General features: G+C 32.7%; 1 protein-coding gene across 1 annotated transcript in view; it reads right to left on the bottom strand.

The window, feature by feature from the left end:
- LOC131854508 (protein son of sevenless-like) overlaps window positions 1-11,827 on the bottom strand; it is a 30,752-nt gene extending 18,925 nt beyond the window's left edge. Inside the window, exons 1-15 of the mRNA XM_059205639.1 lie at window positions 11,516-11,827; window positions 8,721-8,840; window positions 8,058-8,195; window positions 7,305-7,481; window positions 6,467-6,676; window positions 6,080-6,209; window positions 5,630-5,733; window positions 4,963-5,130; window positions 4,436-4,500; window positions 3,920-4,050; window positions 3,136-3,236; window positions 2,438-2,546; window positions 1,762-1,903; window positions 920-1,067; window positions 241-421 (exon numbers count right to left, since the gene is read on the bottom strand). Of these exons, the coding sequence (XP_059061622.1) occupies window positions 241-421; window positions 920-1,067; window positions 1,762-1,903; window positions 2,438-2,546; window positions 3,136-3,236; window positions 3,920-4,050; window positions 4,436-4,500; window positions 4,963-5,130; window positions 5,630-5,733; window positions 6,080-6,209; window positions 6,467-6,676; window positions 7,305-7,481; window positions 8,058-8,195; window positions 8,721-8,840; window positions 11,516-11,611 (2,020 nt within the window). The 5' untranslated portion in view covers window positions 11,612-11,827. The remainder of the gene's footprint in view (window positions 1-240; window positions 422-919; window positions 1,068-1,761; window positions 1,904-2,437; window positions 2,547-3,135; window positions 3,237-3,919; window positions 4,051-4,435; window positions 4,501-4,962; window positions 5,131-5,629; window positions 5,734-6,079; window positions 6,210-6,466; window positions 6,677-7,304; window positions 7,482-8,057; window positions 8,196-8,720; window positions 8,841-11,515) is intronic.
- Window positions 11,828-14,420: the final 2,593 nt, after the last annotated feature.

Here is a 14,420-nt window from a genome sequence, read left to right as displayed (position 1 = left end):
TATGCTTTTACAAAAACAAGTAATCTATTATTTGTACTAATTGTCTAGTACTCATTCACTCACGCTCTGCTTAGCTTGAGACTAGATGGTGTGTAAATTGTTCTAGATATTACATTGTATATTTCTAACAAATAACGAATATCCGATTTTCTTCCAATTACTACATTGTAAACCTTTTTAATTCAAGTATTAATACGGGAGACAAGACACTTATGCTCGAGCAAACTACATTGCACTCACCAGGTCTGGGTGCGTCGTAAACCTCACTCGGCTCTGGTATGTTGAACCTCTCAACCAGCAAATCGAGAAGTTCCCCGGGCGAGCAGAACGAGCGGTATGTGGTGAGGAACGTGCGGACCAACTTTAAATCCGCATAGATGTGGTACGTGAGACGCTCCACCAGTTTTAAGAGTGTAGCACCCTAAAAAAAATGTTGTTAGTTATCATACCCCTCCGAAACGGCTTGACCGATTTTTATGAAATTTTATATGCATATTCAGTAGGTCTGAGTATTGGCTACTATCTATTTTTCATACCCCTAAGTGATAAGGGAGAAATTTAAGGGAAAAATAGACTGGTGCAGGAACGTGCACCTTTCTATCTTCAACTAGTAAAATTTGTTACTTTTAGGGACTGCTCTAATGGTGTTGGCTGCAGCTGGCCTTTATAGTTACACCGGACTATAGGGGGCGAGTGCAGATGGCACTCTAAACACGTGGATGGACTTATGGAGTCGTTGAAGGCTTCCCGACTGACGGATACGACTTTAGTCTGAGGGACCACTAGGTGTTCGAACCTCGACTCAGGCCGTAGTAATTTCGATGCCCGTTTGAATTGGACGGGGGACGGATCAGAGGGGTAAAATATGATATTAAAAGAAACTTGTATATACCACGAGAAATTAATTAATTCATACTACCTTAATAAGAGGCGGTGGCGCGTTATCCGCCTGATGTCGTGGGGGCTCTTCTAAGACGATGTTTTGGGGCGAGTCTGGTACTGCAAACCGATACAGTGACACTGGCGGTAGCCTGAGCGGATGACGTCGCTCCAAATCCAACAGGATGCTATAACCAATCCATCACAACATATTCACCTCGCAAAGAACAATGCTCGAAGAAAAATAAAAAAAGAAACAATAGTAATTTCAATAACAGTGGAATTTATATTTAATATTGGCACTCTAGTGTGACACACCTTGATCTTGTTTGCAATATTACTATTTGTTACTTAAATTTCTATGTATCATCATTGTCTTCATTCTTTTTTAATAATAATAGTAATAAATATGGAATTCGTACATATATTGTTTTCTATGATCATAATTCTATTTGACGTCTTCAGTTGTCTAGGGTTTAACAGGTTGCGAATTCGATTTCTTACACGATACAAGCATTTGTATACAGGAGTATGATTGTTTATATCGGTTTGGGCGTTTTATTTTTATTGAGCATATTTTTGTAATTCTTTTAGCTTCTGCGTTTGCGCTTTCGGGTTACGCTCGCTTTAGCAGAGTATGTTAAATATGTTGGAAGCGTTTTATTTGTTTAGTTTATATATACATTTGTTAATACTAATAGTTATGTTCGGTCTGGGCGTTTTCTATGTACATATATATTCAAAAAAATCTATGGATAATACTGTTGTCTAGTACCCATAACACAAGCTCTGCTTACCTCGGGTCTAGATGATGTTGTGTGAATTGTTCAGAGATATGATATGATTATATTTATAATTCTATTTTATTATTTTAACACTCACCTGTCTAGTGTGCGATCGAGCATCGGCTTTGTGTTGAGCATGACAAGGTCGCACATCCAGTGCCGTTTCTCAGCGCAGGAGGCGCAAGCCAGTAGCACTGCACCGCCCACGCGTGGATTTAGTTCCACCAGGTGACGACCCTCTGTGTACAACCAATGCAAATACCATTATTACCTATTAGTAGACAACCTAAATACGAAAAATGTAATACATTATTCCTTTATGAAAACAAAGCGACAGGCAATCTAATGGAATGTAATGTTATAATTTATGTAGCGGCTTACTCACTCCTGTGGACTAAGACGAGGTCGTAGACATATGTCGAGGTTATACTGGATTATCGTATCAATAATAAACAAAACGCTTATTGTCGTTTACTTGTGGTAGAAATGGTAGGTATAGAGAATTATTTTAATCTGCCAAGTTACTGTAGTGCGCATTTACGATCTGTCACTAACTTGTGGTAAAAATGGTAGTTATCGAAAATGACTTTACTCTGCCAACGAGATGAGCCAAAGTCAACCCATTCCCTTTAGAATAATATATTTGCAACATGTAGGCATATCAACTAGAACATTGACCACAATGTGGACAGTTGACAATGCTTCTACTGCCCTCTCCTAAGAATATTGCTTGTGATCTATTGCATTTCCTGTCATTATCAGGGACTACTCACCGTCGGCGTCGTTGCGGTCAACGAGTTCCATTTTCCGTACGTGAAGTTTCTCCTTGAGTTTAAGCTGTGCAGTGGCGCCTGCCGCTAGCGCTCCACCCGCGCTGCCCACCTGTAGGCACACGGCTCCCAGTTACATACAGATACGGCAGCTAAATACAGATGCATTATATGGGAAGTGGATTATTAGTAATGCAGGGGCAGTTCTACCTAAGGGCTTTTTGCGCTGCGGCCCAGGAATCCCGTAGATATAAAGAGCCCCTAGCCCTCACTGAAAACAATAGGCGATACATTGAATAATTTTTTTTTAGTTGAAAAATATAAGAAGGTAGGCCCTGAGTAGTTTAACCCAGGGCATATATTTACGAGTCGCCTGTGGTAATGTTACTAGTGACCTTATTGCTAAAAACTACCATGTCAGGTCGCTATTGATCGGCAAGGATGATACGTCTTCTCGTAACTATATAATCTACAGTCATGTAAACCGGCGATTTCATACTTCCATATTATATTCCATATCATGTTCGCCATCGCCTTAGACCCTGTGCTATATATTCTTTTCAAACATTTATATGAAATATATTCTGGAACCAGCATGTTACTTGAGGGTAAATAGATACCAAGGCAAACGAACTTGTATAAAGTATCCTTCCGGTGTTAGGACTAGACACGTATTTTTAACAATTAAAAGTTAAACTCACCAAACTAGTAATTGGCTTGCACAGTAATAAGAGACCGTCGAACAAGTATGCCCGTCGCTCTGCTATCCGGCGACCCGGACCAATCTTTGATAATGTGTCCTCTGTGCATACATCAAATATCATATCACTTAACTTTATACCTAATAGACTCAATGTCTACCTTATTTCTTAAATAGGTATTTTAAGCTATTAAGTCTTCAGTCAAGTCACACTGGTGTAAATGTATTATATGTCTGATTGTTTATCTAGTCAACACGGGGATTTTTTTTAAATTCAAATCATACTAGCTTTGCCCGTCTTCGTCTGCGTGACCCTGAATAGCATTTTAATTATTTAGACTATTTTACAAAAAAAAACACATGAATGACACCGTTCTAGTTTCAAAAATGTCAAATTTCCAGGCAAACTTTTATCCCCTATTTTATTTTACATTTAATTTAATAAAGGTAGTGAAAATTTTACCTTACGGACTCGAGGTAAAATTTTCACTAACTCTGATTGTCACATTATTTATATTTAATCAACAGTCTAAAATATAAGTTTCAACTTTCTAGCTTTAAAAATGACAATACTTCTAATAAACCTTTCATCTCCCCTTTCAGCCCTTTACAACCTTATTTTCGCATTAAAAAGTAGTTTATGTCCTACTAGATTATCTGTGTACCAAATTTGATTTAAATCGATTCAGTATTTCGGCGTGAAAGCGTGACAGACAGAGTTACTTTATAACACAAGTTACTTTCGCACCTATAATATTAGTAAGGAAGTATTCTATGGATCATACCTCGAATGAACTCGTTGCAACACTGTCCAATGTCACGGTTGTCCCAGTTGTCGACGAGGCGCGCCAGTTCGTTGCACTTCTCTATGGCCAGCTGCCGTCGTGACCGAGACGCCATCCGCAGCGTCGCGTCCCTGCCACAACGACCGCAAATCATCACTCACATAAATTACATTAACATTTAGTTAATAATATTGGACAAATTAGATGTTTTCGAAATGTGGTGTTGGAAAAGGATCGAAAGAATTAGCTGGAAAGATAAAGTAAGAAATTAAGAAGTACTCAGGATGAAAGAAAACGAGGAAAAATGTTAGGACACGACACGACACGATGAATTTATGAAAACTGATGATTAGAGGAATAATTACGAGCTGTTGTGTTCCCGGAGAAACACAACCCAGGATTACTCAAGTCTACGATGTATAGATTTCTTCTGGGTAAGCGCGCTAAATCCAAGGTCTCGCCCTCAAAAGGGAGGGAAATCTTTTAGACCTTAAATTATGTTTTATGTATACTTACATTTTAGGGCCATTTCCCAATGCTTTAATTAATAATTTCTTGATTGGATGTAAATTGCATTCGACCTGTAAATAAAATAATTAATATATTATCATATTTTAATACATTGTTATTAAAAAACTAAGCACTTCATATAGTAATAAAAATTTGGTCATTAATCAAGTTTGTTTCATATTGTCAGTGTTCGTTTTAATAACATTTTAATACTGCTGGCAAAGGCAATACATCTTAACCGCGTATTTATTATGAAACACTGCTAAACTATTCTAATTTCAAAAATATTGAAACTGGCAGTTATGTAATAGTATGAAACCCTAAAGTGCTCTAAACAGTAAAAAAAAGTCGAGTAGTACAGCAGTCAGCCATCCCAGTATCCATTATGCATACAAGTATGGATATGGAAAACGGAATAAGAGACAAGAATGTTTAATACAGTTTGCATATGAAAAGAAACGATCAATAACGCATATACTTATCATGAATAAATTATGAGAGGTTCACACTTCCGTCACATTAAATATACTAACCTGCTTAAAGCTCTCTCTATCTTCAGTGGCAGGTGCTATAGGTAGAAGCTCGAGTACGTAGTTGTGATAAAGGAAGACGTGTGCGATAGGCGCAAGGAGCAGTTTAGGCAAGTAATATTTCACTGCCAATCGAAATCCATGACCCGCGGTATCCAGTTTCTCAGACAGCTGTAAAAACAAATTGTTAACCAGCTCATACTTTATTTTTTATAGATACTACTAAGAAAGAAAGTAATTATTTCAACCATTTCATAATTTTAATAAAAGTTTTGATTAGTCTAATATAAAAAGTTAATGACTTTCGGTTAATAAAAATCAACAATGTTTAACACATAATAAATTAAGTTACATTTAGAATCATTAATAAGTTGTCATTTATTACAACATTAACCTACTTAATAAACCATTACTTGAAGTTGAACTTATGTAATAGAAATGAGAATGTATAACGACACAAGTCAGAATACAAAATAACTGAAGGCTAGATGGTATATTGTTAATATTTCACAGTTTACTGTCCTATTTTTACTATTATATAAAATCATAGATTCGACATATCAATGTCTCAAATGATAACAAAATATCATCACTATTATAGAGGAAAATAAGAGGGGGCGTAATGCTAGAACGCAAAAGTTCATAATAATAACTTGATGCAATAACTCACAAGTGGATCATCAACAATCCGCTGCAACTCATCACGGGACTCCTTCTGTGTTACGATGTTCGCATAACGGACGTATGCACGAAACTCTTCAACCTCCGCTAGCTCTGTAGATCAAAGTGAAAATTGTTTATTGATATATTTTTTATCACTTTTGTTACCGTTAAATTAAGTCATATTGAATTATTGATTCACTGGTACACATTAACCGCATTCTATGTATATATACCTATATACCTGCACATTCATTAAGTCTACTAGGGCAGCTTTGGTCTTACGGAAAGATTCACACATCATGGGACACATCAAAAGAAAATAACTTATTAAGATGAACATTTCCATATCTTAATGCTATCGCTAGACTCTTAAAGAATAGGTAAAGTGTTCGAATTGATGTCGAAAACACACAGATAATCCAAACCTAATTTTATTATAAAACAAAAGATATATCACCTTCGAAGCAGCTGCCAATGTAGGGAGTGGGTGAGTCCTGAGACATCTCCATCGCGTCTTCGAGGTTCCCCAGCAGCGTGGTGGTTAACTCATAGATGTCCACTATGTTGCCGAATATTAATGAAATTGACTGTAAATAAAAATATGGATTGTATGAAACAAGTAATTATCCTACACCTACACAAATACAAATGGTATAGTGGTAAAAACATATAGGTATAAGATTACTATAATTTATATTCCACCATATTATTTTTAATGGTTCTACTTGCGATCAGTTTTGTTATTACTAACAGATTGCATACAAGAAATTACTAGGTGAAGGCTGTCACTCTGACGATACAACTGTCTTTTTAAATCAATCATTATTAAAAAATATAATCTCACCCGACTATCCTTATCCAGTATCTTCTCCAGCTCATCTTTAAACACTCTGATAATAAGATGCAATTCTCTGAGGAAGTGTTTCTCATCGGTTAACAGATCCCTAACCAGTTCTGCATAAGTCAAGGAACCTCGCCGACCTCGCTGTTCCGCTGTACTGCTACCAGCCTCGGAGGCCATCTCTGACTCTTGGTAAAACATATCCATGAGTACCTGCAGTCAAATCGTAAACAATCTCACACTGTACATCAAATACAATTACACATGTACTAAATATGTTTATACTATCTGTGCCCGCGGTTTCACGCGTTAACTTTCAATAAAAAATATAGCCTTTGTTATTCTGATGCATAACCTATATTACTGTAAGTTTCATCAAAATCCGTTCAGTAGTCTTTGCGTGAAAGAGTAACAAACATCCATACATACTAACTTTTGCGTTTATAATAGTTTTAAGATATAATTACATGTTATACGTATGTTGACATACAATTCCTCGTGTTATACTTATGTTATAATTAATAACATTTAAGAATTTTCGGGTGTATACGGTTTTTTGACATGCATTTGTGCACGTTAATCTTCAATGCACGCAATAGCTTCTTAACAGTTTGAATATAGTTTTCATTCATAATGTAGGGAAGCAAGACCTAACGCTAATAAAGATAATTTTATTTTTATTTTTTCATTACATTTGGTAACAGACGTAACTGGCTCCGTCATCTTATAATCGCCTACTGACGGCAGGCTGAAAAATTCAGTTAAAGCAAGAGTGATATCACATCATCGTGCACAAAAAAAATTGCAATTGAAAAATTGGTGAAGCAGCTAAATAAATTACCTTATCAGCGCACATGGCTGTCTTTATATCAGAGAGTGTAATAGTCTCATAGCCAGACTTCTGAGAAATCTTCTTCACAAAGTTCCCAGCCAACTTCAGTATATCCGAGCTGACATACTCCAGTATTGCTGTGATGAAGACTGATACTGACATATCGATCTTGTATAGAAGGACCTCCTGTTAGTGAAAACAATTCTAAAGTTTTTAAAATGAGTGGCTACATGTTTGTACAATGTTAAGACATAAGTAATAAGGATACTGATTCTTTGAAGACTTTATAATCATGATTATCCATGATTATAAAGTATTCAAAGAATCTAAACTAGTAACTAAAATTTTTTATGCCCAAAAAGAGGTGGATTATCCAGTGAGCAAAGCAGATTCACGCTTAAAAATCTTATATTAAAAAATAAATATAGACTAAAAGCAAGTTATGAATTGAAAAAAATGCTTTACAGCCTTTAAAAAGAGGACAATTTGATTATTGTTTTTTTTTATTAAATGATATAATAAATTTGATGTTATTATCTTTAATCTATCTATTTTCTTTTATATATCTTTATCTATGTATTAGCATAAATACTAGGTTAATTGTGATTGAATTATTAAAAATAATTGAATTGCGATGACCCTTCTTGTTTACTTCTATATTGATCCTATACCAATTTTGCCAATTTATCTTTAGAACTGTAGATATAAATTTATTTATGCTCCCAAATTAAGATGTACTTCTCCTTATCTTCTCTATTTTACCTTTTGAAGCATATGGTGCAACTTGTCGAGCGGCAACAAAGCACGGCGGCGTCGTTGTACTGCAGCGTCCCTAGCGTCTGCGAGTGCCCATTTGTCGAGTGGCGTCGGGAACGTTCGCGCCACTCGTTCTTCCACATCCTGATGTTAACACATAGAATAAAATATACTATTAATGATATTATACCATATTAGTCAACTTGTCAACTATTCTTAACAGATACTATTTGAAGATGAAAGAATGTCTGCTCTGATATTTTGTCAGTGGTTAAAATGTTAAATGTTGATGACAATATCCATAGAAGAATACTAAAGATAATCATACTTGATACAATATATAGTATAGGTATGTACTGAATATTTTGAAATAGATATTTTTTTTATATTTTAATTAAATTTGATAAATGTGAATGGCCAAAGTTCGTTACTTTATTAATGCTAACTACAAACTCCAATAGGAAGTGATATCAATTTTCTCTGGAAAAAAATTAAAAGTTCCACCCCGCACATTGTGTAATGAGCTCCTATGCTAGAACTATACAAATTCGATATAGTAAAAGTATCATATATTTTTATTATACTGAAATGTAAAAAAATATCTCCAAGCATAAAAAAATTCTTGGAGATATTTTTTACATGAGAGTAATAGAAGTTAATCATGCATACCTGTACAGTAAGTGGGGATGGCACTGCACAAAGCATGGCGAGCAGCCGTAAACACAAAGACTCCACATACTGCAATGCACTGTCTTCAGCATTTAATGTTGGATGCACTTGGTCTAGTACCTACAAAAATTTTATAGTTATATGAGTTATAATTACAACTTGAGAACAATTTATATCTACTATTAGGTATAAATATATATTTTATTCCGTCTCATTCATAGGCACTAATGTACTATATATGCAACTTGTCAGCAATTTATTTTGTATTTGAGTATGCCTGGTTTACCTATAGATATATATATATATATCTATATATATATATACATTTTTTTTTTAACCCATACATATGAGAATGCAATGGTATTAATAAATATTTTCTTTCATTCTTTCAATTCTAAAAGAACTTTTGTACATGGACATGTCTCTGTAAACTAGACACTACTCTATGTCACAGGCCAATATTCATTAAAATAAATTAAAAAAATTAAAAAAAACATAATATACTGCTCAACACTTCAAATCTAAGAAAATAAACTTTATTGTAGCAAAATTGTTTTAATAGGCCCAAATACCAGTCACTTGGCATGTCACCAAACCAGAATAGTTACTACAGACTAAACTAATAGAGACTGTTAACTATTGGAATTAATCATGTTGTCCTATTATTGTTTGATTGTTAAGGAAACCTATGTTTTACATTAATGTTATTTCACAATTAGAAAAAAATACATTGAAATTTTGTCTTTCCTTTGTCTGCATTTTGTCAACAGTTCCTTTGAATAAAATCTAAATCATTTATTCTAAATATTATACAATGTCATTTCTATGTTTAATGGAATACAACAATATACAGGAGAACCCCCGGTTATCCGACAAATGTTTTGCAGAGCAGTGTCAGACCATCAAATTTGTCAGATTACAGAGGGTTAGAGAGATTATAGAGGCCTAAGGGTACCCTGTAGTCTGGAATTTTTTACAAAAGAGTATCTTGTAATCAGACAAATTATAGGTCCAGTGATAAAATTCTATGTTATATATGTATCTATGTATATGCACTTTGAAGTATAAATCATATTTCATCATGTATGTCAATTACTGAAAGATTGGTTACAGATCTAAAATATCACATTTTCTTTAATTGTCAGTGTTTTGTGCTTTCGCTTCTGAGCTGATACATATACATATGAATAAACAGTAAACAATGAACACATGCTATACTGCACTGCCATCTTCATCACATGTAAGTAGTCAAATTCAAACTAAGCAATCATAATCAAAACAATACCCATTGTATCTTTAGTTAATTTAAATGTATTTACTGTACAATAAAGTGTTACAAACAAACAAACAAACAAACAATTCTGAAGTTTATGTGGTAGCTGCCATTACAGCATGAAATCCATCATATTTAGAACTATGAGAGAATCCCTCTGTGGAAGTCAGTTTATGCTGTTGGGTTAACAGCCAGTCCTCAGGTAAGACTTATTTTTATTTATACTATTTATCAATGAAATCAAATTAAACAGTCCTCTGGCAACAGTCTCCTGCATTTATGAACAAGCCAATACCTAATGTAGAAGTTGTTTACACTAATTCAGAATTTGAAAATGAAGTTGGACCAAATTCTGTATAGTACTACCATTTAAAAATGAAGATTATATGATTGTGAAATAACTAAAAAAGTCAATATTAAGATTTCAGTGCTGAAGTTTGAGTCTGAATACGATATCATACAGTTAAATCAGATTTATAATTTTTTCCAAGGTTTAGTTACATAATTGTTAACCGAAGTTGAATTATAATATACAAATAAAGCATTTTGATATAAAAATTGTATCTTTTTATTCAATTAACAGTCCCCTGTACAGAATTTCCAGAGAATGCTTAATAGATTCAAAACTAATGGGAATATTTTTGGTTCATCTGCTGTATTTTAATAAATACCTAGATGGATATTCCCTAAATAAGATTTATTGAAAATAAATCTTATTTATAAATATAAATATCCATGTATAGCAAATAAGTTCCCTCTTAGGACGCCTTGCCCAGTTTACAGAGAAACACCCATACATATGTACTGTGTTAACTACATGTTTATTCTTTATTTGGTACATATATATAAAACAAAAAAGGAATAAACATGTAGTTATTGCAAAATGTGTGCAATATAAATGATAATAAATATATATTACATAAAATATTGTCATGGTTGAGAGGTTTAATACTAATGGATGGCTATGTTCTTACAGTGTGTATTTTATATATAACCTTCGAATTCCTAGAGTGAGAGAAAGAAGGAGCCAACTCTTAGAGCTTCCGCTTCACAATTTAAACAATTAATCACTATTTACTAACCTTTTATGTGTAAATTCTATAGTAAGATGATTATAATATAAACAATACCTTACAAACACACTACATATTTGGGTATCACAAAACAAGATTTACAGATGCAGCATTTTCTGCTGCAAATGAATGAAAAAAAGTAAGTAATTACTTTCATACACTAATCTATAATATTGATAAAATAACCGGTAAAACTGCAGTAACCTCTGTCAGAATTACAATTGTTATCTTAACAAACATCTTAAAAAACAGAATCAGTATCATGAGCCTCTGAAAACAATGTATACTACCTAATTACCTAGATATACAAATGTTCAAATTTAACCTAATATATATTAAACTAAATTTCTTTTATCCTGATATTTAGAATATAACACTTACACAACATAATAGACGTAGATGTAACACGAAATTTATTCAATTGTAGTCTTAAACATTTGTATACAAACCTTGCGCAGTGAGTTGACGAAAAGACCCTGCCACTTGTCCACATTTTCAGGATCCTGGAAATCATAACCGCGACTCTCCTCCACTGTCGGCAGCATCCTAATGACCAACCCCGCGAATTCATGTATAAAGAACCTAGTTATCACTGCAAAACAACAGACACACTCATCTCCACTATTTTGGAAACTCGGCAGTCTCCAAAATCTCAACAGGCGAAATCTTAATTAATAAAACACAATAAGATCACAATCAACAAATAAAATACGTAATAGACAGAGTTTAAGAAAAGAAATTAATTAAATTGTAAATTCAAAGATTCATTTGATGGCCAAAACGACGCCATGTTCAATAAATTTACAGTCGGTGCGTTCACAATAAGTTTAGTCAATACTAAATTCTAGTATTCGCATTCAAATATTATTATTTATTACCAGGGTAGTAAGAAAAGTAAATTAATTTAATTAAATTGTACATTATTTATTCCGAATTACTAATTATATTATACGATATATTATAATACTTTATGACATTAAGTTTCTAACAAAATTGTTCTGATATATTTTATAATGTAATCAGCCTTTTTTGCTATTTCGTAAAGATACACACACATGTTGCTGATGTAGCCAACACGGTAAGTCGGTAACCATATCAATTGTTTATTAACGTATTCAAAAGTAAGTACACGATTAATGCAGGAAATAAACAACGTAATAAATTATTAGAAAGTTTTATAAATAAAAAATATTATCAGGATACTAAATTATTATTATTATAATTAGATTATAGTGCAGCGCCGACGTAGACAATTTATTAAAAAAAAGAAAAAGCCCGCTGTATCATGAACCGAATAAAGTACCATCAAGTATTAAAAAAACTTATTGTGCGAAATTTGACAAAATTTAGGGAAAATACCAGATGGCCATTGGTCAACTGGTAGATACTACTCAAAAAATATATTAATACTACTATACACTACTAAAAACAACAATTCTGATTATTTCAGATCTTCGTTCCGCACTAATTGATTCATTCAGTTCGTTCGTCCGACTCGAGTTATATAAAGGCATTATTGTAAATTTGTCAACCTCTATTATTATTTCCCGCAAATATGTATTCTCGTTTTTAGTATGACTCTGCGTTTTATCACACTTTTATTAAATGAACCAAAGACCGAAACGCGAACTAGTTTGCATAGTTCATCTTTGGGAACGCTCAACTGAACTAGATCGTTTGCTAGACACAACGCTAGATTATTTATTTGAATTTTATTTTGTGTGTAGAATGGATCATTCAGTTTAGATGTTGATTTAATATTGAATATAAGTAAATAATTTATATTACACTGCTAGTAATGTCACAAATTATTCCAAAAATACATGTAAATCTTAACAATGTTTTCATTTTTATTACTAGGTGTAGTGCTATTTAATTGTATGGTTAATTGTTTGCAAAACAGTAATTTCTCGGTAAACAATAGCCCCGAAAAAAAATTTATATACAACACGTAAGTATTGGATACAAATTTATTTATTTCTATAACAGAAAATAATTATAAATATTAGTCGGCATAATTTCAATGTTAAGTTGTCGAAAAGGAATTGCAAAGGTATTGCATAATGCAATGTAAGTGTGAATGTGCAAGACTTAAATTGTAAAATTTACTTATTGAATCAGTAATCATACATCATTATATTTTTAATTATTATTATCATATATAGAATATAAAACATGCATTTGTATATTAACTTTATTTTTTTTTCTTAATATATTCATATATCACTTTATTTTTATATCATAATCTGTATTTGGGTGGATCTTAGATTTTGTGACGTCACATTTAAATTTAGTATTGAAATAAGCTGTGACAAAGGGTAGGAGGGGGTAAATATGTCTAAAATTGGTGTGTTATAATTTATATATTACTCCTGAGTTAGTATAAAAATTTGTTAAATCAGACTTAGGAATATATTTTTTTATTTTGGTAAGGTTTGTTGCAAAGTTTTGTAATTTTCAATATGATTTCAGAATCTTTACTGTCATAGGGAAGGTAGACTTAGAAGTGCCTTGAGTTGCGCTCAGAAAGAGTTGGTAGGACTTCGCCAGTTTTGGTGGAAGCATGGCAAAGCTGCAAGTTTTGTATAATATTTACAATATTTAATAAAATTAAAGTAAATATAATACTTGTTGCAGGTTTGAATATGATACTGTAATTCATATAAGTGTGAACAATTGGACTGAACATATAATGGATTTTGACGAGGTAAATAGATAATGAATTATATGAACTTGAAAAAAATCAATATCATACAGGACAAATAGTAACACAATGGTTAAAGTAATAGTAAGAATAGCTTTAAAATTTTCAAACATCATTAATAAGTACTATATATATTTTACTACTATATATATGTTGACAACCTCTCTTAGTATCTAGTTTTTTTTAGCAAAGACAATGGTTGCGGGTTCGATTCGTGTAACAAACATTTGTATTCATGAGTATGATTGTTTGTATCGGTCTGGGTGTTTTCTATGTATAATATGTATGTATTTACAAAAAAAAAATATCTATGTATTTGTATCAGTTATCTAGTACCCATAACACAAGCTTTAGCTAGCTTAACATGGGTCTAGATGGCGCCGTGTGAATTGTCCTGAGATTATTATTATTATTATTATTATTACTTTCTGTTACTATTATTGAATGAACTATATATATTCAAATACCTATTTTAAATGAACATGGCTGGATGTAAATTGAGAGAGTGAAACAAAAAATAAGGATTGACCGGCTGAAAGATGATATATATAAAAGCAGAGTAAACTATAACATATGATGATAGGGATCAGTGCAAGAAGTATATCTTCTTTAAACTTAATGATGAATGAACTACATGTATATGTTTGTGT

Source organism: Achroia grisella, unplaced genomic scaffold, assembly GCF_030625045.1.
Source record: "Achroia grisella isolate CSIRO2021 unplaced genomic scaffold, CSIRO_AGI_Agris_v1 utg1186, whole genome shotgun sequence".
In the NCBI taxonomy this organism is placed as follows: domain Eukaryota; kingdom Metazoa; phylum Arthropoda; class Insecta; order Lepidoptera; family Pyralidae; genus Achroia; species Achroia grisella.
This window is presented reverse-complemented; position numbering and strand designations above follow the sequence as displayed.